The 25,718-nt window shown below is 44.0% G+C and overlaps 1 protein-coding gene across 2 annotated transcripts in view; it reads left to right on the forward strand.

Annotated features, from left to right (window-relative positions):
• Positions 1 to 23,935, forward strand: part of ARID1A (AT-rich interaction domain 1A) — a 593,039-nt gene extending 569,104 nt beyond the window's left edge. For both annotated transcript variants that reach the window (XM_069224049.1, XM_069224050.1), the window contains exons 19-20: positions 17,466 to 17,596; positions 20,923 to 23,935. In XM_069224049.1, the coding sequence (XP_069080150.1) occupies positions 17,466 to 17,596; positions 20,923 to 22,671 (1,880 nt within the window). In that variant the 3' untranslated portion in view covers positions 22,672 to 23,935. The remainder of the gene's footprint in view (positions 1 to 17,465; positions 17,597 to 20,922) is intronic.
• Positions 23,936 to 25,718: the final 1,783 nt, after the last annotated feature.

Genomic DNA, 25,718 nt, shown 5'->3' on the forward strand with positions numbered 1-25,718 from the left:
TACAACAAATGCTTAACACTACCCTCTGATAAGCCTACTGCTTTGACCACACTACCATAAAACAGAGCATTAGTATTATCTAATTTTGCCATTATCAGCATCTAAGGGGAACCCTTGGAGTCTGTGCACACTATCTCTCACTTTGAGATAGTATATACAGAGCCAACTTCCTACACTTTACCACCACATTCTCCTTCCCTTCCTTCTACCCCACCACCTTCTCCTACATATTCAACTCAGTTCTTTCCACAGGCCTCATCTACATTACCATATAGGGATGATTTAACTGATCCTCAAGAAGGTAGTCCCATGGTATATATACACAGATCCCATTCTCCCTAATTACCCAGATTCATACCCAGCAAGGCCCATCTCCCCCTGAAGATACCACTGTTTACAATCTGGTTATTCCCAGGGCAGCTGCGTATCATAACGTACAGTTACATATAGATCCTATTGAGGATGATTGTTTTGTTTAATACGTTAACATTTGTTAACTCACAAAGAATACCAGTGTCTCCCTATGCTTCCAGGCATGCTTAGACATGCTGAAGACATTTTTTAAAGGGCCTGTAAAAGCAAGGATTATTACACCCAGGGTTGATATATTTAAAAAAATAAAATAAAAAATACAAACCTGCACCTTCTGATCAGTTTTAGGGCACAAGTTTTACCTGATTCTATAGTAGTAAGTGCAGCAATAGAGCGAGCCAATAGCCAGTCTGCAGGAGATGCTCCTCCTCCAGACAAAGAAAGGCAAAGTTTTGATGCAGCAGGTAAAATAGTGGCTGCTCAGCCTGCCAGCCACTTCAGCATTGCAAATTCACAAGCGCTTCTAGCAAGATATCATAGGGCACATTGGGACCTAATGGAACATTTGTTACTTAATCTTCAACCGGAACATCAAAAAAGGGGGCAACAAATAGTCGCAGAAGGGCAGGCGATTTCTAATAACGCAATTAGATGTGCTACTGATGCAGCTGATACAGCTGCAAGGGGAGTCTGCACCAGCATAATCATTAGGAGACATGCATGGCTAAGAGCTTCAGGATTTAAGCCCGAAAAACAGCAAGGCGTGTTAAATATGCCTTTCGATAAGCAACATTTATTTGGGCCATAGGTTGATACCACAATAGATAAACTTAAAAAGGACGCAGAAACAGCTAAAGCTATGGGTGCATTAGACTCCACAATCACTAGAGGCACTTTTCGTAGGCCACAATTTAGAGGCGGTTTCAATCCATCAGCCACAGAACCATCCACCTCACAACAAAAACAAGGGCCATAATTCTATAACAGAGGTTCATTCAGAGGCTCTTATAAAGTATCTAGCTATAGAGGAAGAGATAAACCAGCCGCTCCCAGAGGTTTCTCTACCTTAACAAAGCAGTGACTTCTTACAAATCCCCACAGAGTATACATCGCCTGTGGGAGGAAGACTGGCAACTTTTTACCCACAATGGTATAACATCACTTCAGATAAATGGGTTCCATCAATTATACAACATGGCTATTGCTTAGAACTCACCTTTATTTCCACCAAACCTTCCCCCTCGTTCACACAGGCTTACTCCAGAACATCTCACTTTATTAAAGGAAGTACAATCACTACTACTCAGAGGAGCCATAGAGATAGTGCCTATATCCCAACAAGGATCTGGAGTATATTCACTATACTTCCTCATACCGAAGAAAGATGGTACTCTGAGACCAATTGTAGATCCCAGACCCCTCAATCTATACATCCTTTCAGAACACTTTCATATAGTCACTCTACAAAACACCATTCCCCTACTACAAAAACAGGATTACATGACAGCATTAGACCTCAAGGATGCTTATTTCCACATTCCCATCCATCCAGCACATCGAAAGTTTCTAAGATTTGTTTTGAAGTAAAGCACTACCAATTCAAGGTGCTACCATTCGGGGGAACAACAGCACCAAAGGTGTTCACCAAATGCTTAGCGGTAGTTGCAGCATTCTTCAGAAGACAACATATACATGCTTTCCCATATCTAGACGACTGGCTTATAAAGGCCAGTACAATTCAAATTTGTCAACAACATACTCATTATACCATGAACATCCTACACAATCTAGGATTCACAATCAATTACCACAAATCTCACCTGCAGCCATCACAGATACAACCCTATCTGGGAGCAATTCTGAACACTCAGCAGGATTAGCATACCCAAACCCAGTCAGGATAAAAGCATTTCACAATCTCTTATCTCAACTACAATACAACCACACTTGTACAGTAAAGTTGGTGATGAAACTATTAGGAATTATGGCTTCATGCATAGCAATAGTACCCAGTGCAAGACTGCACATGCAACCACTACAGCAGTGTCTTTTTCAACAGTGGTCTCAGACACAGGGTCAAATGCAGGATCTAGAGTTATTGGACCGCCAGACTAACTGCTCTCTGCAATGGTGGATTTCTACCAACCTATCAAAAGGGCGGTCCTTTCAGGACGTAGTGCATCAGACCATAATTACAGCAGATGCATCAATGATAGTTTGAGGAGCTTATCCCAACAGCCTCGCTAGCATTTCAAACACAAATCACACACAAGATAAGGGTAACACATTCATCACAATTGTCCCTTCTAGCACAAACAATTGGAAATGGGCAATTCACAATCACATTTAAATAATGGTAGAATATATTCCAGGGGTACACAATCAGCTAGCAAACCTTTTAAGCAGGACGCAACAACAAGTACACAAATGGGAGATTTACCCACAGGTGATTCAGCAATACTTCCAAATGTGGGGCACACCAGAAATAGACCTTTTTGCCCCAAAAGAAAACACAAAATGCCAAAGCTTTGCATCCAGGTACCCACACCCTTAATCCAAGGGCAATGCTCTATGGATGAATTGGTCATGGATATTTGCTTAGTCTTTTCCACTTCTCCCACTAATTCCATTTCTGATCAAAAAGATGAAACAAACCTCACTCAGCATGAAAACTCTTAGCTCCCACGTGGACATTGATATACCACACTACTGGACCTATCTGTAGTACCACATCACAAACTAACAAACATACCAACCTGTTGACTCAAAGGAAAGATCAAATCAGACATCCAAATCCCAGCATACGCAACCTGGCGATTTGGCTCCTTAAGTCATTGAGTTTGGTTACTTATAGCTTCCATCAGAATGTATGGATAGTCTAAAGGAAGCCAGCAAATCCACAACTAGACAGTGTTATGCAGCTAACTGGAAGCGTTTTGTTTACTTTTGCCAGCCTAAAAACATTGTCCCACTTAAGGCATCAGTAACAAGATATTGTTTGCTATTTGCTACACTTACAAAATGCAAACCTTGCATATTCCTCTATTAGAATCCATTTAACAGCAATAGCTGCTTACCTCCAAAATAAACCCCGTACTTCCCTGTTTAGGATTCCTGTTATTAAAGCCTTTATGGGGAGGGTCTTAAAATTATTATTCCACCTTGAGCTCCACCAGCCCCTGTGTGGAATCTTAATATTGTACTCACAAGACTCATGGGGCCACATTTGGAACCCATGCGTTTTTGCCCTCTTCAGTTTTTTTCATGGAAGGTTGCACACATGAATTTCTTACTTCCAGTTGGGGGACTGCCTATAAGTAACCTCGTGTTGTGTTATTATAATAAACTACCTTTATTTTTGTAACACTGTGTGGTTCTTCATGTGTGATAAGTTGCTGTGTGACTAATGTGGTATTGCATAAGCTTTTCATGTCTCCTAAATAAGTCCACAACTACCTCTAGGGAGCCCTGGCTTCCTAGACGCTGCCTTCATTCACTAACAGGGGTCGCCTGGACCTGGTACAAGGTGCCAACACGATAGATGTCCACCACACACCAGGCTAGCTTCCTACATGGGTAATTTACCTCTCTGCACCCAGCCGCTGGGGATCTTCTAGGTACTTAACTGTTGGGGTTCCATTCACCCCCAGCCCTTGTGTCTAACTACTCCATACACTCTGGTAGGGGACACCCGTTCGCATTCCATTTTTTAGTGTATGTTTTTCACCCCCATAGGGTCTTTGCTTATTTATGCTTCTCCTGAGTACTTACCTGTGTGATAAGTTACAATGTGACTATTGTGGTATTGCATGTGCTTCACATGCCCTAGATATGTCTTGACTGCTCACCACAGCCACCCTAGAGAGCCCTGTCTGTAAAGACACTGTAACACTAACTAATAGGGGTTTGCTTGGACCCATTATAATGTGTAACACCATAGGTGTGCATCACACCCTGGGCCAGCTTCCTACAATGCATAGCCATAGTTTCTTATGCCAGACTGAATATGTGCCTGTTGCAAGAATGCCTAGCACATCAGTGCTCTCAAGGGATGGCCAGCAGGAAGATCTAGTGTTGATTACCCGTCAAGCTTGTCACTCTACATAGTGTTGATTACCCGTCAAGCTTGTCACTCTACAATGGTGGAACGCCAACAATCTTCTAAAGGGATGGCCTTTTCTGTACATAGTTGCACAGATAACTATAACAGTGGACACCTCACTTTCCAGCTGGGGGCACTTTCACAGGATTTGATTGTGCAGGGACATTGGACACCCAGTCAAACTCATTTTCATATCAAACACCTAGAGCTGCTAGCTTTTCATCTAGCAGTGAAATAATTCCCTCCTCACCTCAAGGGCAAAGTGGTTCTCATCATAGCAGACATGATTACCATGTATTATCTGCAGAAACAGTGGGCACCAGGTCAACTCATCTATCTCTAATAGCCCAAATCATCTCAGGGATGTTGAATTCCTATCGCCCGACGCCCGGGACATCTTGTTTGGGGTCAAGGGCAACAAGTTTTTATGTTTACTTTGTCCTTGGGACAAGTAGGCCCAACCCTCTGCAGCACAAACCCTTTGGCTGCTTGTTTACAGAGAGTGGAACTCTCCGCAGTTGAGGTAATGTGTTTCCAAAAGATAATGCTGTTCGAAGTTGTATTTATGGTTCATTATTTGAAAGCCTTCATTATTAGGGTGAGTGCTGTAAATAAATATTTTAAGGTCACACTTCACTACTGACGTTGGTTCCAGTACAAAAAATATAAAATGTGTATACACATGTTTGAAAAGTTTAGGCTATGAGGCTAAGTATAATGCTCCCAGAATGCTCTCTGATTAGATGCAAATGAAGTGTCATATAGTAAAATGTTTTGATGCATGCTAGTATTTCCCAAAAATATTTCTATTGGAAAATCAGTGTAACCATTTTCAACACAATTATGGGAAGCATGAAAATAAACAAACACTGACAAAGCCAACTGATCTGTCATATTTTTTTATAAGTCTTTTAGTTTCATCAATGCGTGTCTTGTTTTGACATGGCTTTTGTAACACTTTCTTGCTGTGGGAGCTACCAGGCCCTCAACATTGTAACAAACACTGGCAAAAAAAAACCCAAAACGTTTTTGAACTCTAAAAGCACACGTTGCCACCAGTGGCATAACAAAGGCCCTGCAGCCGCCCTCCGGGGAGCCCCTTCAGCACAGCACCTGCCCTGAGTGAGTCTGGAGAGGGGGCTCCTCCATGTTCTTTGCAAAGGGACACCCTCCAGTTTCGTTACGTCACTGATTGCCACTGTAGTTCCTGACACTGAACAAAACTACTTTGTGTGCCAATATGCTCCTTGTGGAAGAGCAGAATGCGATCACTCACAGTAAAGCCAGCCGAAAGAGAGAGAAATAGAAGTTTAATAAAAACAAAATGTCTTTGTTAACACCAGACCTAATTAGGGACCAAGACCCACATGTAGGTAGCTTTTTGCATGTCGCAAACAGCGACTTTCGCTGTTTGCGACGTGCAAAAAGCACATTGCGATGCACAAACCCAGTTTTGCGATTCGGTAACCTGGTTACCGAATCGCAAAACGGGTTTGCGACTCGCAGTGCAATGTAGGATTGTTTTGCGAACGCAAACCAATCGCAGTTTGCACCCATTTCAAATGGGTGCTAACACTTTCGCAAAAGGGAAGGGGTCCCCATGGGACCCCTTCCCCATTGTGAATGTCACTGTAAACATTTTTTCAGAGCAGGCAAGGGTCCTGCGGACCACTGCCTGCTCTGAAAAAATGAAACGAAAACGTTTAATTTTTCGTTTTTGTAATGCATCTCATTTTCCTTTAAGGAAAACGGGCTGCATTACGAAAAAAAACTGCTTTATTGAAAAGCAGTCACAGACATGGTGGTCTGCTGTCTGCAGCAGGCCACCATCCCTGTGAGGGCCGCCATTCGCAAGGGGGTCGCAAATTGCGACCCACCTCATGATTATTCATGAGGTGGGCATTTGCGAAGCCCTTGCGAATCACAGATGGTGTCAGGGACACCATCCTATATTCGGATTTGCGACTCGCAAATTGCGAGTCACTCTGACTCGCAATTTGCGGGTCGCAAATCTGAACCTACCTACATGTGGCCCCAAATTCTTAAAGAAAGTCACAAAAGTGCACCCATGATATATGTCGTACCCATATAAAATATTTGTGAACTGTATTTTAGCATGGGTAAATACGCATGTGTAGATTTGCTCATGTGAAAATCTATTGAGCATTTGCAAGTTCATTTTCCCTCCAGCCACTTTCTTCCCAACCCTGGAAGAAGTTCTAATTCTGCCATTGTCAGGAGTAAATGTCCAACCTTTCTTATTATGGGAAAATATTAGAGAGAAGCTGGTGAAGATCTTTAAAACATGCAGGTTAGTAGGTTTGCAGACTCAAAGGCATTCCAGCCCTGGAACTATTGCTTACTGCTTCCTCCAGCCCCAGTATGCAGATCTGCAGAAAGGTGGCAAAATAAGTAAATTGCTACAGTAGGGATTGAAACTGCAAGTATTTCAAGCCCTACTATGGTAGTAGCCCTGGCATAATCAGAGGGGCTATTATCAGAGCTCTTACATAATGAGATTGCTGCCATAATTTGCCGTCACACTACATGGCACCAAAGGGACAAGTAGATCTTTTTACAGGACAAGTAGATTTGAGAAGCAACCTGTCCCCTGGACAAGTAGATATTTTAATACATTCCACACCCCTGCATCTAGAGGCAAGCTCTCAAACACAATATTCACCTTTTAGCAGAGTACATACCGGGGGTGGACAGTTAGTTTGCTAATCTCAGCAGGAGATGACAGCAAGTAAACAAGTGGGAACTGAACTTGCATGTTCTCAACCCATTCTTTCAACAGTGGGTTCAACTAGACATAGAACTTTTCAACCGGACAGAGAATGCCCAACTTTTCCTCCAGATTCCCACAGTCCAGGGGCAGCGCACTATGGCTGGTAACAGATATTTGCTTAAGCTTTTCCACATCTCCCATTGTTTCCATTTGTGATTTTCAAACTGTGGCAGACATCTCTGATCCTCATCTTGGTGGCTCCCACATGGTCCAGGCAACCATGGTTCACCATACTACTGGAACGCTCAGTAGTCCCACACCAGCAGGACCTTCTAACCCAAAGCCAGGAAGCAGTAAAGCATCCAAATCCAAGATCTCTCAATCTTGCAATCTGGCTCCCCAGGTTTTAGAGTTTGTGTAGGAAGCAGACTCTCTATATAATGCACTAAAATGAAGTACACTGTGCAGCGAGTCCAGTGGATCCTCAAAGGCTTGCAGAGGCAGATATAGATAGGTCTAGTCCTCTATGTGTGTGCGAACAGTTAGGCTCATCAAGGAGTCATGTTAAGCATTTGTTGTACTCACAGAGGCAATAAATGAGGCACACACTCAAGAATAAATCCGAGACCAGTTTAGAAAAATAACAGTTGCTTTTATATATGCTTTGAACCAAAGAACTTTGTTGTAAGGAACTGGAAAATACTTTGCTGTTTCAAAAATCGACAGTGTGTAGGAAAGTGCCCCTTTTTGGCATGTTTACACCCCCTCCCCCTTTTGTTTCTCCTTATATTGATGCTGGCTTGACTGAGAGTATGCTGGGATCCTGCTAACCAGGCCCAGCACCAGTGTTCTTTCTCAAAACTGTACTATTGTTTCCTCTATTGACACACCCCTGGCACACAGCTAAGTCCCTTGAAAAAGGTACCCATGGTACCAAGGATTTTGTGGCCGGGAAAGGTCCCCGAGGGCTGCAGCAAGTATTATACCACCCTAGGGGAGCCCTCACCAAAAACATGCACACTGCCATTGCAGCTTGTGTGCGCTGGTGGGGAGAAAAAGACAAAGTCAACATGGCACCCCCATCAGGGTGCCATGCCCACAAACTACTGCCTGTGGCATAGGTAAGCCACCCCTCTAGCAGGTCTTAAAGCCCAACGGCAGGGTGCACTATAACACAGGTGAGGGCATAGCTGCATGAGCAATATGCCCCTACAGTGTCTAAGTCCATTCTTAGATATTTATTTTAAGTGCATTGTGGCCTTATTGAGTACATGGGCTGGGAGCTCGTCATTACGAACTTCACAGCTCCATGATGGCTTCACTGAAGTCTGTGAAGTTTGGTACCAAACTTTTCAGCACAATAACCCCACATTGATGCCAGTGTTGGATTTATTGAAAAATGCACCGAGAGGGTATCTTAGAGATACCCCCTGTATTTTAGCAAAACTTCTAGTGTAGGACTGAAAGGTCTGTGCCAGCCTGCCGACTCCAGACGAGTTTCTGACCTCATGGGGAGAGAGCTTTTGTGCTCTCTTAGGCCAGAAACAAAGCCTGCACTGGGTGGAGGTGCTTCACATCCCCCCCCTGCAGGAACTGTAACACCTGGTGGTGAGCCTCAAAGACTTAGGCATCCTGTTACAGTGCCCCAGAGTACTCCAGCTAGTGGGGATGGCCACCCCCGGGACAAAGCCCCACTTTTGTTGGCAAGTCCGGCAGGAAAATTGGGAAAAACAGGGAGGAGTGACCACTTCAGCTAGGACCACCCCTAAGGTGTCCACAGCTGAAGTGGCCCCACTCTCTGCAGAATCCTCAATCTTGGTGTGGAGAACAGGGACCAATAGGGTTAGGACTGTGTCCCTCTCCCCAAAGGAAGTGGACACCGGTAGGGTGTAGTCACCCTCAGGGACACTAGCATTTGGCTACTGCCCTCTGACCCCTGTAACGCCCCTAAATCCAGGGTGGAAGGGCTCCCCTGAACTTAGCTCATCAGTTTTCTTGCAACCTCAAGAAGACAATAAGAAGAAAGAAGGACTGCTAAGCTGACCTCCATCAGAGAAGACTTCAGACACTAACTGATTTGGCCCTAGCCCTACTGGCCTGTCTACAGCTTCTGAAGCCTCTGCTACAAAAGGCAATGCATCCTGCAGGACCGGCGACCTCTTCAAAACCTCAAGACGACTGCCTGCTCCACAGAGGACCCTATGCTCTCCTATACCCCCCAGGTCTGCCCTCCGAAGATGCGGATACTTACCTGCTGGCAGATCCAATTCCGAGTGCCCCCAGTCTTCATAGGAGCCCATTTAAAATCTTGCATCAACTTTGACCTCTGCACCCTGCCGATGTTGCTGGTGGTGGGTGTTTGAGGTTACCTGGAACCTCAACCTGTGGACATACCAATACCTGGTGACTGGAACTGTAAGTATTGTACTTACCTCAAAACTGTGCTAACTTTTCTTCCCCCAGAACTGTGTTTGAAAATTGCACTGTCAACTTTTAAACAGATTATTGCTATTTACTTGAAAACCTTTTAACTTGCCCAATTGAAACAAAGTGGTATTGATACATGTGCTTGCTACTTACTTTCAATCAGAATCTTGTCGTTCTAGAAATAAAGTAACACACTCAAGTTTTGCTATATAAAAACAATTGGCCTGGGGTTAGTCATTGAGTTGGTGCCTCACTTATTGCCTGTGTGTGTGTGTGTGTGTGTGTGTGTGTGTGTGTGTGTGTGTGTGTGTGTGTGTGTACACAACAAATGGTTTGCACTACCCTCTGATAAGCCTAACTGCTTGACCACACTACCCCAAAAGAGAGCATTAGTATTATCTACTTTATCCTCTGTCAAGCCTCTGGGAAACCCCTGGACTCTCTGCACACAATACCTCATTTTGATATAGTATATACAGAGCCAGCTTCCTACACAGTGCAGTTTTCAGAGTCTTCAATGTTAAACTATGGGAGGAAAACAAGAATGCAGTTTTGCAGGTAAGAACACAACTTACAAATCCTGTCTTAAGGGTTTTAGGTCAACACCAGGCAAGGTTCAAATCAACCCCAAGAGTGCACCCCCAGCTGCACAGGTGCGGCCGTGTGCAGAGGTTGAATTCTAAGACTGGTGCCCAGTGTTAACCAGTGGAGACTGGAGGTGAGTTAAGATGCACTGCTCACAGACAAGCAGTGTCATAGGTTGGTCTCCTGGGGTTCAGGTAAGCACATGGGGCCCACAAGGCAGCACAAACTTACACCCTCAGCGGCACAGGGGTGGCCGGGTGCGGAGTGGCAACACACCGTCAGGCACCCAATGTTCTCCAATGGAGGAGATCAGGTTCAGAAACAGGCTGCAGGCTCTGGCCAGGAGCCTGGGCGAGGACAACCCACAGCTGCCCAAGTAAGTAGAGATGCCAGTGGTTGTAGAGACACCGACGGTCCAGTGCCCCAAGGCCCAGGGGCTCCGGGTGCAGCAGTGTATTTTGGTGTCAGAAACAGCTTACTGGGCATGTCGCAGATAGAGGGAGTCCTTGGATTGAAGCTAGAGGTGTCCCTGTGGAGTCCGACAAGGTTCAGCCCATGGTGGACTCTTGGTGAAAAGAACACAAGACCGGTGGGCCACTTGGACTAGGGCCGTGGGTATCTGGTGCACAGGTGGTTCCAAGTGGCTGTTTCGCAGTTCCTCAGGCAGACAACTTCTTCTTTAGAGGTGGTTTCTTTTGGACAGGTCCACTGTTCACGGTAGTTCTTGGTCCTTATTGAAGGCAAGCAGTCCTCCCAAGTCTTTGGATATTGCTGGACTGCAGGACAAGTTGTCTTTTGGAGGCAGGTTATTTGAGGGCTGCAGACACGCAGGTAGGGCTGGGGCAGAGTCAGTTGGTGTCTTCTCTGCTATTGCGACTTCTGTGGCGTCCGGCTGTTCTTAGGTCGATAGGAATCTCTGTTCTAGGGTTCAAGAGGGCTACCTGAACACTGAATTTAGGGGTGTTACAGGGAGTGCCAGGTGGTAGCCAATGGTCTACTCATCTTTAGGGTGACTACACCCTTCTTATGACCACTTTCTTTGGCCATAAGAAGCCCTAACTCTATTGGCCTAATCCTTACCCTATTGGCCTAATTCCTTCCACACAAAATGGAGAAATTTAAAAAGTAGTGTCCACTTCAGCTTGTCCACCTTAGGGGTGGTACTGGTTTAAAGTGGGCACTCCTCCTAATTTTCCCACCAGTCCTGCCTCCAAAAGTGGGGTCAGGAACTGGGGGGCGGCCTTCTCTACCATTTGGAGAGGCCTGGGTCGCATTTTAAAAGCTGCAGGCCTTTGAAGCTCCCTGCCCTGGAATGTCCATCATGCCTGGGAGAGGTGGTCACCCCTCTGCCCACAGCAGGCCTTTGTTCTGAGCCCTCAAGAGCATTGGCTCTCCCCTCATGAGGCCTGAACTCTGTCTCAGAGGGCTGCACTGGTTTTGACCAGTCAGTGCCCTTGCTAGGAGTTGGTAGGTTTTCAGGGGGCACCTCTAAGGTGCCTGTGCCAAGCCTACCATTGGAGATCCGGCCCAGCAGTACCTCGGGGGCACCAGCGGGTCCGGAGTGGGTAACCCAGAGATACATCTCCCGACAGCCAATCAGGTGACGACTGCAGCACACGGAGGGGTTTTTAAACCCACCTCCTTAACTTCCAGGGAGAACAACGGCAGAGACAGCACCGGCAGGTGGAGCCCAGGGTGAAGTGGAGCAGAGGAGAAGACGCCAGGACGAGGGAAAAACCGAAGGCGACTGCCCGACAACCTTTTAGACGTCCAGGTGGAGAAGCAGGAGGCGGCGAGGCAAGCAGACAGGCCACGCTCTGGGGAGAGCGTGGACCTGCCAGTTACGGTCCTATAACAGGACAGGGAAAGAGAAAATTGGGAGCGGTGGGAGGAAGGAAAAAAACACTTAAAGATGGTTGTTTTTTTTCTTTTTTTTTCTTTCTTTTTTGTTATTACATTTGTGGTTTGGAGTAGTTAAGTTTATGATATTGGGTGAAACGGAGTAATAACACCCTAGCTGTATGGCGGCCCGTGTTTGAGTAGGAGAATCGGGTTAAGGATTTCTGTCGTTTTTTTTTCATTTGTGTGGACTTTGATACAGATTGTCAAAAGGGTACCAGGGAAGTAGAAAGGTAATACCACATAGAGGGCAGCCTCCTTTTACCTAACCAAGATAAGAGGGACAGCAAAGGCAGGAGGAGAGATAGCAAAGAAAAGGAAGGGAGAATGGGAAGAAAGGAAACCCTGAAAACAGGAAAAGAAGTACAAGAAAAGAGAGGAAAAGGAACCTGTAAGAGAAATAAAGAGAAGATAAGAAAGGAAAGAGAGGAGAGGAGAGCCAGACAGACCAGGGAAAGTAAGAGAAAGAGCAGTAGTAATACTTACCTGTGCACCAGCGGTCTTGTGTTCTTCTTTTTCCCCATGCGCCTCCTGAGTCACCACCTGAAAGAAGAAGAAGGAAGAAGATGACCACAGAGAAGAAAGAAAAACAAAGAGAATTAGAAACAAAGAGAAAGGAAAACAAACTGTAGAACTGTTATTGAGCACACCAACCTAGTAAACTATATTAACTATAATAATCGCCTGCGAGTCTCCATTACTGTGACAGTGACCTCTGAGTGCATGTATTAATAAATCCATCACTGTATTCAGTGAGGGTTTATTAATACGTGATGTTTGATACCAAACATTCCTATTGTCAGTGAAGCCATCGTTTAGCTCTGTAACTCATAATGACCAGTGTCAAGCACATGTACTTAAAGTGACTTCACTGTTCACTTACTATGTCTGACAATCGACAAAGACGTAGCTGGGGCATTTCTGCTCATGCAGGTATGCCCTCACATGTAATATAATGTGCCCTGCCTTTAGGGCCTGGAAGACCTAGAGGGGTGACTTACTTAATATTGCATGCAGTGTAAAGGGGACAGGGCTCACAGGCTGTGTGCCATGGTGTGTTTTCATTTTAGTTCTGCACCAAGACACGCAGCCTGCGAAAGCAGCACTCTGTGTACTTAGTGAGAGAGTCCCTGAAGGTGGCACAGTTTGGTCTGCAGCCCTCCTGGGCCTTACTTTAGTACCCCATGCCTAAGGTACCAGGAGTACAATATACTCAGGATTTACAGTCGTAGCTAAAGGTTTGCCTATTGGTAAAAATGACTGCAGTTTTGGGGAAAGAGATATGGCACTGGGGACCTGTCTAGCAGGGATCCAGTGCACTTTCAGTCAGAATTGCACCAGAAACCAGGCAAAATGTGTGTGTTGGGGAGGTGACCACGTCAAAAGAGGCACTTTCTTATAGTTTGGATATTTAAATGTTCGATGACGTGGAGCTGCAGATATACAAACTTTGCATAAGTCCGCCATCTAGTGTTGGGCTCGGAGTGTTACAAGTTGGTTTTCCTTCGCACGAGATTGAGTGGTGACTCCTCTCTGTTTCCTCTTGCTCCGGTAGATTAAGTGGTCTTTCAGTTCCACTTAAATCAGTCTGTGAGTTACAGTATTCTTTCCCTAACCAGACTCCATTGTAGAAAGAGCGCTACACAAACTGGACGTAAAAAGAGCTCTTATATATTGTATTGACAGGACTCTGTCATTTAGGAAAACATATCTCCTTTTTGTTTCCTTCTCTAACCCACATAGAGGAAGATCCCTTTCTAAATCAAGTATTTCACGTTAAATTGTAAAATGTATCAAGACTTGTTATGCTACAGCCAAACAAACTCTACAAATTCCTCTAAAAGCTCACTAATCGCAAAAAGGGAGTGAAGTTCTTAGGGAATATACCCATAGCTGACATATGTAAAGCACCTACATGGACCATACTGCACACATTTACAAAACATTACTGTGTCGATGTTATGGCTCGTCAGCAAGCTAAGGTGGGTCAAGCAGTTCTCAGAACTTTTATTTCAAACAAATGCAACCAACACAGGTTAGCCTCCAGTTTAGGAGGAAAACAGCTTTACAGTTGAGTCGAGAAGCAAGTGCATTGTAAGCAAGAGAAGTCACCATACCTCGTGATTCGAAAGACTTCTTCGAAGAAATACAACGTGCACACTTGCGAGTCCGTATGGCGAACCTATGCTAAGCATGTGCGTTTACAGAACTACATGCTACAAACATCCTTACTGAGTAAGTAACGTTTTTCTTCTGAAGGGTCTTGTAACATCTCTTTTCCCCTTCCCCATCTGTCATGCCTCAGTGGGACCTTAAACTTATTTCAACTTTTTCGCTGTGTGCTCCTTTCGAGCTTCTCCAGAGTTGTCCTCTCATGCTCGTATATAATTTAGACAGCCTTCCTTGTAGCGATTACACGTGCCCAAAGAGTGAGTGAGCTTCAGGACTTGTCATCTAAGCCTCCTTACCACATCATCTATCCTGACAAACCTGTGCTTCACACAAAAGCTGCCTTTCTTTGAAATCAATTACCCTGCCTACTTTTTACTCTTCTCCCCATCTGTCTAAAGAAGAGGAGCAACTCCACCATCTGGGCCCAAAAAGAGCATTGTCCTTCTACCTTGATCAAACAAAAGAGTTCCAGGTGGACTACCAACACTTTGTGGGGTATGTAGGAGTGAAAAAAGGACAGGCCTTGCAGAAGTGGGCCATTTCCAGATTGGTTGTACTTTGCATTAGGATCTGCTACGCATTGACTGAAAAGCAACCCCCGAGGGCTTGCATACTTATTCCACCAGAGCCAAAGCTGCGATCACTTCATTAGCACACAGAGTTTCAGTCCTGGATATCTGCCAGGCAGCGACGCGGGCCTCTTTGCACATGTTCACAAAGCACTACTGCTGGGATATTCAGGTCCATAGAGATGAGCACTTTGCCTGTTCAGTACTGCAGGACTTCCTTGTTTGAAATTGGTTTGCAGACCAAGGCAAGGAATCTGCGGCTAGAAGTCTCTGTCAAATGGAGAAGTTACTTACCTTTGGTAATGCCTTATCTGGTAAAGACTACATCTAGTTGCAGATCCCATCCTTCTTGTTCTCAAACGGACTTCTAGGGACAGGGCTGTTTCCCTTACTGGGCCATTGTTTTCCACCCAGAGCTCCAACAATCAAGTGGTCAGTGTTCTTCATGATCCCTCGCTTCTGGCATGGAAAATCGTGAAAAGAAACTGATGTCCGCACGCCTGGGTGGCGTCTGTGTAGGTGCCGCAGACATAATTTCAGGCACCGACGACGCACACAGGACCGCACAGCACCACCTACCAGCGCCCAGGGAAACTGCTGATGAAAAATCTTCCAGATTCAGTCTGACGCCTGCGGAAAGGAATCTGTAGCTAGATATAATCTCTACCATGTATGCCGCCTATGTTCGGACTCCTTTGTTAATCCCAAATCCAATAAGACATGTTATCATGGTTTAAAAGATGTGAGCCGTTGATCGCTATGATCATTGTTTTAAAACAATGCATGACCTGTGATCTTTTGATCATTATCTTTTGTCAGACAAGTGGACATAACTAAAATAGACAATACCTAAACCACTAGATAAGAAAAGTATGTGAATGTACAACTCTAAAAGCTACGAACAGTACTTTAGAGAAAAGTAGCACTTTCCATCCATTTGTTGAGCTTTGACTTTTCAACAGTTAGATAACTAAGTCATCTTGTCAGTTTTCTAAACGTCTTCTAACCTACTGGAGTATTAGTGTAAGCAACTTTTTGGCATAAAATATGGGTTCAGCGAATAGCGGTCTGCAGGGCAGAGATATCTCCCGTGTCCCTACATACATCTGTCCGTGATGCTGAAGGAAGAGGCACAGCAACGTGGTGTTGACTGAACTGCCCAGATTGTTTGGCAGGTGGAAGACCTACCAGCATGAGATGAGTGGACAGGCAAATTAAACAGGTGTTTTCAATAGTCCCACACAAAGCTAATGAACCAAGAGCCGCCCCTTAAGATTTTAAAATGGATAACGGGGAGCTTTGATGCCACGGGCACTTAAAGGGGCTGCATGAGTTTTTTAGTCACTAACTCATGTTGCACTGTTCTCGTACTCCTGTAAGTGGACAGTATTTCTTACTTGCTGTATAGTTGAGTGTTCAGTAATTCAGTGGCTAGACCTGTGCCATAATAGAGCACCATTATTTGTGTTTTTACTGCACAGCCTCTGCCCCTGCACAGCAGGTATGCAAATCACGCAGTGGAAATACATGTGGACTGGCTGAGGTGTATTAGGCTGAGTTATTGTATAATTATAAGCAAAAGTATTTTTCGAAGAGGAACACACACTTTAAGTTCAAAATCCTATCTAAGTTTAGTGTGTGATTACAACAAAAGCCACCGCAGAATCCTGAATTGATTGTTTTTTCTTTTGTATTGCACATTGCATTGCATGCCTTTGTTCATTATTTGATTCAAAAAAATAAAACTGACTAGCATTCGATAGTTCATTTTGGCTTACATGATTTGCTAAATATGTTCGGAATTTTTTCTGGAACACATGAATAGAATTCACAAGCACTTGACTAAACCAAATAGCATAGCCCTCTTCTAAAAACCGAATCATAAAGGCATGTGTATGTTTACCCCAAGTACCATTTTGTAAATTGGTTTATCGCCAAATAGACTGGACATATTAAAGTGTGTGGCACTGACAGCGAACTGCAGGGCTAACGTTTATTATCATACACATTGGAGGAGGAACCTTAATATGCACGAGAGTGTTCCCACTTACCATCTGCTGAAAATTATTTTCAGCAGAAACAACGTGCAATGTAAAAAGCTGGTCCCTTCAAGAATGCCTCTCTAGGGAACCAAAATGGAGTTAACCTTGGAGGCAATGATCCCATGAACAGGATTGTGCTGAACCAGAACAAAACATTTATTTGAGAATAGAAAAGCCACATAAACATATGCAAATTACTTCACTTCTATTTCGTTTTGTTTGAGCTCATTAATCAGCCTAAAGTCTTTCTCCATTCTGTTATATCCTTTTGCTTCCCATTGACTTGGGACACTCTGAAACTAACTCATTCAGTAAATAATATAGGAACATATTTGTCATAACCAGTACCCCTCAACTTTTTTTTTTGGGAACATTTACATTTTAATTAATTGCCAATATATCTTACAATGCTTAGTGCATTTTAGCGAAGTAAATTTGAAGTGGCGACACTGTGTACTATTAAGAGCTGTTTTATATTTTGGTGGATTATGATAGGTTTTGAATGTTTGAGTGTGAAAGGGGTTCTTGTTATGGGAGAAACACATGCCTTAGATCTGCAAAGAAATGCCTTTGTATTGTGGTTCGTCATTGCTGTTTCTCATTACTGTGTCTTGCGTATGTTTCAGGAACTCCTGAGGCCTGGCGGGTGATGATGTCCCTTAAATCTGGGTTGCTGGCTGAGAGCACATGGGCTCTCGATACCATAAACATTCTTCTGTATGACGACAACAGCATCATGACCTTTAGCCTCAATCAGGTGTGTACTCACCTCTGAATGTATTCAAGTTCCCTGCTGTTTTCCTATACCAGTTACTGTGGTCATTCCTCCTGCAGATTGACAACATTGGTTTTTGTTTGTTTGTGCCCAGGGACCCACTTGCCGATGTGTTTGGCTGCAGCTATCTGTAGCCTTGACGTCTGCTACACCTTTTTACAATTGTGTACCTGTTCCAGTTGCTCCAGCAGTGGCTTTGATTAAGGATTTTGTGTGGAGGGAACTCTGTAGGGTTGAAGCAGGATAAAGGATAGCTATAGCCGGAATTATTGTTACCGTTGGTGGTGAGTGAGTTGCATTCTGGACTTCCAGTGAGTGCTGTTGGGGCCATTTATCTATACGCAGCTTGACATGGATGGAGGGGTGTTTACGTGTGTATTTAAGCACACATGAAGTAGTGTCAGAAGGCACACCCTTTTAAGATTCTCTTGTTTAACATACTACATAATTTGTCCATCTAAGCTGCAACAACTTCAGAGTATGGCTGTAACGCTAGTGAAAAAGTTCAAGAAATTAGATCATGTCTCCCAGAAGAGACCTAATTTATATTGGCTTCCTCTCAAACGAAGGATCTATGTTAAAGCACCTTGCTTAGCTTGAAGATCATTCCACAGAACCAGTCAGGCCTTTTTATCTCATCCTATGATTTATTAAAGCCTGTTTGTTTCTTTTTACTGCGGCTTTCACTCTGTGTAGCTCATTTCAGTCAGTATGGTCCCCAGTCTCTGGAATGATTTCCTCTTGGTCACATCAGGTTGTTGCAGTTTCAGAGCTTTCAAATCTGTGGTGAAAATGTATATTCTCAAATCTTGCCGTTTCTGTCTGGGTTAGGTCAACCTGCTGAATATCCTGCTGGTTTTTAACCCTCTCTCCTACTTTCTATGTTGCTTTTTTCTTCTGTGTTAGTGCTAATAAGCCTAGGTAGATGCTTCACCTGATAATGATTTGCTCTTTATCTACTCTTCACCAACTCCTTACAAAAAGAAGATAATTCTAACTTGGTGACAAATAACACACACATATATTACTTTGTCATTTATTAAACAAACCAATTAGCCAACATTCAGAAGCCCTGTGTGTAGAAGTCCTCCCTTACTTGTTCCATATCACTTGGGAAGGTAGTTGTGATCAGGTGCTGCTAAACAAATTAACGTAATTACTTGATGATCAGAAAGTGATGCCACCTGCATATACAGTTAGGAAAATTGTCAGTTTGGTCTAGGGCATTCTGATTTGTTGTAAAATATGACTAGATCAAAACTGACGATCGATCTCTGATAAAGTATCATTGCTGTTCCTCAATCCGGAAAAGGTTATAAAGCCATTAAAAAAAAAAAAGGTCTACCATTACACAGTGAGATTGTTTACAAATGAGGACCTTCTAAGCAGTGCCAGTGTAACCAGGGGTTGGGGATACCAGCAAATTCCCTCAAGATCAGACCATAAAGGCTCTTAGAAATTGCAGAGAATACAAAAGCTATACCCTGAGTTCTACAGTTCTCGGTCAGTAGGTAAGTGTTCGGGTTCTTTTGTTCTACCATTGTAAAAAGACTGAATAAGTACAGCTTTCATGGAAGGGTAGTCTGGAGAAACCCCGTCTCTCCCACAAGAATATTGTCACAAGACTTCTGAAAGTATGTGCTCTCCCGAGATGAGAATTTGGTGAAGTTGTTTATAAAGCACAAAGCGATGTTGGGGGGGGAAAAAACAAGCATTATTTACCATTATTACTAGCCTTAGGCCATCTGTCAAACATAGTAGTGGGGGGTTGTCGATCCAGCCTGTTTTGCAGTCACTGGGTTATGTTTTTTGTATCACAGTCAAAAGTTCAGCAAGAATTACTGTTTTATTGTTTATAAAAGGAAAATATGAGACATGTCCAACAGCTAAGGTTTGGCCAAAAGTGAACCATGCAACAGAATATTGTTTCAAACTGCAGTAAATCTATGCTTGGTCGTCTGGAAAAAAAAAAAGATTCAGGAATTTAGAATGATAATCTCAAATACATTGAGTTACAGTAGTGGGACCTAAAACTGAGCTTTGCATAAATCAATACCATTAAACATCACAGAGGTAAGACAGTTCTGCAAGGAGGGGTGTCCAAGAATTCATCCAGGCAATGGGAAACTGAAACTCTTACAAGAAACTTGTGCGAAACTTGTACTTGAAGTCATTGCTAACTGGGGTTCTACATGTTACTGATCGATGCTTCGGTTTTCACAAAGGGCTTTAGAATGTTGAGAACGCAGTTAATATTGTTTAATATGCAATAACAATGAACAGTATGTGTTATATCACATCATAATACACTTGTCTACTAAGGACTTGGTGGGGACTGGATGAAGGTCATGTATATATAATAAATTTTAGGTTGCAAGATCTGAGGAAGTGGCACGGTATGGGGTATAAGACTTCCTTTGATCAGCAAAAGGATTTGTACTGGAATTTAGCCCAAGTGGACTTGGATAGGGTGTGATTGTATCTGTTGCATGCTTCGAATTATGCATCCCTCATCTCTGGTTTCCAAACCTTAAAACAGCTGAAAACCAACAGCTGTGTTAGGTCTTCTAAAAAGGAAGTGACACAGTAGCCATTGTTGCAGTAACTTACCCACCCTTAATACTATTTATTTTTTAGATTGTACTGTTTTTTTCACTTGTTTGTTTTTACCGGTCAGCTTCCCGTTGACCTGCTCTGAAGTTGTACTGTTAATAGCCGAATGCATTTCTGCTCTCCTGAACTATCCCTCTTTCTTTTTATAAACACACTTTTTGCCCATATCTTCCACCTCCATCGTCCTTACTTAGTGTGAAATGTCTGTGTTCACAGCCCTCTTTTTCATCTACTCGTTTCTTTTTCTTTTGCTCACCTTTCCCTTTGACATACACACTGTGGCAGCCGCCTTGGAATCCATCCAGATTTCGGTCCTCCTCTTTGCTCGCTTGTCATTGTATATACCAGATATATGCTAATGATTCCATCCAGCCCTGCTCACTTTTTTCTCTACCATATATGCTTGTGCTGGCCCCGTTTAAGTTCTGTCCTTTAGCTGCAACCCATCCCCCCCCACTCCCACTTCACCATTCCCTCCACAGTTTTAAGCCAGCACTGCTAACACCACTGGATTGCATCTTAAACACTTGTCTTCTTCCTAGGCCACAATCTCTTCTTGTGTATGTACACATGGATGTTCCGGCTCCCATTCGATTCACTCCTGACCAAAAGTCCTTTCCCCATGCACATTGTTTTATTTTCCAAATATGCTTGGCGCAGTACATGGCTAACTTTTTTTGTCTTTCTTTTTCTAGCTGCCAGGTTTGCTAGAGCTTCTGGTGGAATACTTCCGTCGATGCTTGATCGAGATCTTTGGAATACTTAAAGAGTATGAAGTGGGAGACCCTGCACAGAAAACATTACTGGATGCTGAAAGGTTACGCCTGGCTGGCAGCCCCTCTCCATCAGAGGAGGAAGAGGAACGGGAGCAGCAGCAAAGGGCCAAAATAAGGGAAGAGGTTGAAAACCTTTTCTGCAGCGGGGAGGAGAATGTTGAGGAGATGGCCTTTTCAGAGAAAGACAGAGTGCCATTGGATGACACACAGGAAAATCTGAAACAAGCCAGTAAATTTGACAAGCTTCCTGTAAAGATTGTTGAGAAAAATGACTTGTTTGTGGTAGATTATTCTGCCAAACTAGGACGAGTACAGGAGTTTGACAGTGGACTGCTGCACTGGCAGATAGGTGGTGGCGACACTACTGAACATATCCAAACACATTTTGAGAGCAAAACGGAGCTTGCAGCTGCCCGGAAAAATGCTTCCCTTACTCCTGCCCCCCAAAAGTGTTCTGCTTCTGAAAGTAAAGCAGGGACTAAAGAGAGTGATGAACCTCTGACTGTGGGCCGGCCTGTTGAAAAAAGTATAACTGCCACAATTGATGATGTACTTTCTGGTAGGCCAGGTTCTCTTTCTGAGGAGGTGGTGAAGAACACAGAACCAGCCAAGGAAAGCAACAAATTCCCATTTGGCCGGAGTTCAGTCCAGATCCCCCGGAACCTTAAGATTCTGGAGGATGAGCCTCATAGCAAGGACGAGACCCCGCTCTGCACGTTACTGGACTGGCAGGACTCTCTGGCAAAGCGTTGTGTTTGCGTGTCCAACATCATCAGGAGTTTGTCTTTTGTACCTGGGAATGATTTTGAAATGTCAAAACACCCTGGGCTGCTGCTGCTTCTTGGTAAATTGATCCTGCTGTACCACAAGCATCCTGAACGGAAACAGGCACCACTGACATATGAGAAGGAAGAGGAGCAGGACCAAGGAGTTAGCTGCAACAAGGTTGAGTGGTGGTGGGACTGCTTGGAAATGTTACGTGAGAACACCCTTGTCACTTTGGCCAACATCTCTGGCCAGTTGGACCTCTCCCCTTATCCAGAGAGCATTTGTCTGCCCATCCTGAATGGGCTACTTCATTGGGCGGTGTGCCCTTCTGCTGAGGCCCAGGACCCCTTTTTTGCACTGGGTCCCAACGCTGTCCTCTCCCCTCAAAGACTTGTCTTGGAAACTCTAAGCAAGCTCAGCATCCAGGACAGCAATGTAGACTTGATTCTTGCAACACCTCCCTTTAGCCGCCTGGATAAGCTCTATAGCATGTTGGTTCGTTTCCTGAGCGACAGAAAGAACCATGTGTGTCGAGAAATGGCTGTGGTACTTCTTGCCAACTTAGCACAGGGTGATAGTCTGGCAGCACGAGCAATTGCTGTGCAAAAGGGCAGCATTGGCAATCTTCTGAGCTTTCTGGAGGATGGGCTGGCTGCCACTCAGTTCCAGCAGAGCCAGGCCAGTGTACTACACATGCAGAATCCGCCATTTGAGGCCACAAGCATGGACATGATGCGTCGGGCTGCACGGGCGCTGCTTGCAATGGCCAAGGTGGACGAGAACCACTCCGAGTTTACCTTGTATGAGTCACGCCTATTGGACATCTCCGTGTCGCCTTTGATGAACTCTTTGGTATCGCAAGTCATTTGTGACGTACTGTTTTTAATTGGCCAGTCATGACAGCCGTGGGATGCCTGAACCCCCTCCCCTGTATGCGTGCGCGTGAGTGGACAGCTTGGGAGAGAACAAACTGACTGTTGCCCTTTATTTATGCAAAATGACCTCAGAATCCACGGTCTGCCCTGTGCTGTCCTGCTTCTACTTGGGGACGGAGACATATCTCCTCACCAACTCACCTCTTTCTTGCCCTCCTTAAGTCTCCCATTCTCACATCCCAAGTGTGCCGTCGAACCCCTCCAAGGAGACAACATTCTAACTACATAGAAGAAAATGTTTTTTTATTTTATTTTAACCAAAGTTACTGTTGTTTACAGTGAGTTTGGGGAAGGACATACGTTACCCTGTTAACCACAGAGGAGGGCACTTCTTTCATAACTTTTTAAATGGTATAAAACTTTCAGAGGAAAAGTGTTACCTCTGAGCTCTGTGTGGTTTGTCGTCGTACATTCACAATCTTACAGGAACCAAGAACTTAGCAGTTGTGAACAGCCCTTGTCCGATGGAGGCCTGTACAGTAGACGGTAGAACTTTGTGCTGTACACCTTAAACTGTAAAACATCATGTAGTAATGTTGAAACATGAATAAACGCTGGATCTGCAGCAAGCTGTAGTTTTAAAAATGTTTTTAGTTTAATGTTGAGGAGAAAAATGGCTTTTCCCCCAAAGCATCATGTGTAAGAACCTACAACACCCTGACCTCGCTCTTCCTTCTTGTTTGTACAAACAGCACCTCTGACCTGGTTTTAACCTATAGCCGCAGCCAAGAGCTGCATCGTGTGTATATATTACGACGTTGTACATTGCACATACCTCTCCCAGCGCCGGCCCTTTGCAGTTTTCTCCCTGATCTCCTTCACTCACCCTCTTTATAGTACGACGAGTTAAGAGTTGAAGACCTGCAATTATTTAATCTCTCCAGAAATCCTCTCGCCGTGGAGGGAGAAGTACAGGTCTCCCTGTGTATAAAGTCTTTGCTGTCAAGACAGCCAATCAACTTATATATATTTTTCCTGTTTTTTTCTTTTTTTTCTTATCGAGGTGTGACAGTTATAGGTTCAGTTGAAGTACCTGATGAAGAAACACAATGGAGATTTTTCAGTGATAACTCAGCATATTTGTATTTCAGACGATGTAGCTAAAAACTTGCTGTAAATTCTTCCCTTTTTTCCTTTTTTTGGCTTAATGAATATCATTTATTCAGTATGAAAATCTTTATACTATATGTTCCACGTGTTAAGAATAAATGTACATTAAATCTTGTTAAGATGTTTGTAAGGATTTTTATTATCTCAGAGTTTTGGACAAATGTCTCAAGCCAAGTTGATGTTGAGTTGGCAGCTATTGTGCACTTATATTATTCCAACTACCTGTAGCGGCTATAGGGGTTTTTCAGGAGTTTATCCAATGAAGCAGAGGGGGCTATGTACTCTGGTAGTGAGCATAGCAGAGAGAGAGAGAGAGAGACAGTTGATGTAGATTGTTGTGCATGTGCTTTTTGCAGCATTGATCTCATTCACATATAATGTTCAACTTCCCTGATGTTAGGTCCAACAAGATCCCAAGTTTTTCAGGCTTGCTGGTACGGAACTCGAGGTACCTTGTTTGAGACATATGCATAACGTTGATCATTGCTGCACATTGTCCCACATATCTGTGCCATTTTTGGGTCTTCCTTTTTGTCCTGTGTTTTCCCACAGGAGAATGCAAAATACGGTTTGGAGTGTGACCATGGGATAGATGGCTTCTGCAGTGATGTCGACATTCAGTTTTTTGTTTTTTTCCTGAAATGGGAAATTGACAGGAAGATCGGGTAGCACGGGAATTTCAATGACATTTTTTTACATTTTTTTTTTAAGTCTGACTCCTGGAGGATCGCAAAGAAAACTCAATTCAGTTTTTGCCTGCGTTGCCAAATTTTACCGTAGATTTTTAAAGCAGCTGTGTAACTGGTGTTTTATCGATGCAATGAAAGGCTTGTGGAAAGAAAACTCAAACCCAGAATATTCAGACTTCAGAGACCTAGGTAATTAGTTCATTTATGCTATGTCCTCAGGTAAAGACACTGTGCGTGAAAGCCATTGAAGAAGCACCAAAGTGACAGTGGTGAGGATTGTAATGGTTGTAATAATTAAACTCTCCAATATCCTGAGTTACGTGTGACTTTAGAAAATGTAAACAGCTTGTGTGTTGAGATTAGATTTATGTATGTTCAATGGCATGTGTAGCTGCAGATACACATGCTATGCATTATTCCACCATCTAGTGTTGGGCTCAGAGTGTTACAAGTAGTTTTTTTAATTTTTAAGAAGAAGTCTTTTCGGAGTCACGGGATCGAGTGACTGCTCCTCTTGGTCATACTGTGCATGGGCATCGACTCCGTTGTTAGATTGTTTTCTTTCCACTGTCTGGTTCGGACGTGTTTCCTCTCGTTCCGAGATTTCGTATCGGAAACTTTAGATAACTTCTTTTACCGTCGGTATTGTTTCGATCACGTTTCCATTTAGACTCGAACCGATAGTACCGGCGAAAACTAAAATTTGCCCTTCTGCACCGACTCGGGCCTACCACGTCGAAGCCTGATGGATTGGACTCCATTTCGATTTTGTCCCCGATGCCATGCAAAATTTCCAAAGCCTTGTATGTAATAGAGAAGAGGATTGCGAGGCCTGTCGATCGCTTTGATCAAAAAAGACACTGCGTGATCGGAAAGCCAGGAAGACTGGAAATGGCATCGAAGAGTACCGAACATATTGACACCATGGAGAAATAACAGGCGCAGTTTCCATCAGTGACACCGACTCCGAAGAAGACTCGGAGGAAGATAGACTCCATCACTGCTGGTCAGCACGTGAGTACGACTGCCCCTACGCCCACTCATGAAAAGTCCTCGAAGGCCTTGGGTGCACCACTGCCAGAGAGCCATGGTTCGACTTGAAAGAAGATTCTCGTCGACCGACCTCCGGGTTCGACGCCGAAAAAGGCCACACCTCTGTCGATACCGGAGTCAAGCAAGTCCATCAAAAACGTAACTTCCGAACCTAGTCAGC

This window comes from Pleurodeles waltl, chromosome 3_1 (assembly GCF_031143425.1).
Source record: "Pleurodeles waltl isolate 20211129_DDA chromosome 3_1, aPleWal1.hap1.20221129, whole genome shotgun sequence".
NCBI lineage: Eukaryota > Metazoa > Chordata > Amphibia > Caudata > Salamandridae > Pleurodeles > Pleurodeles waltl.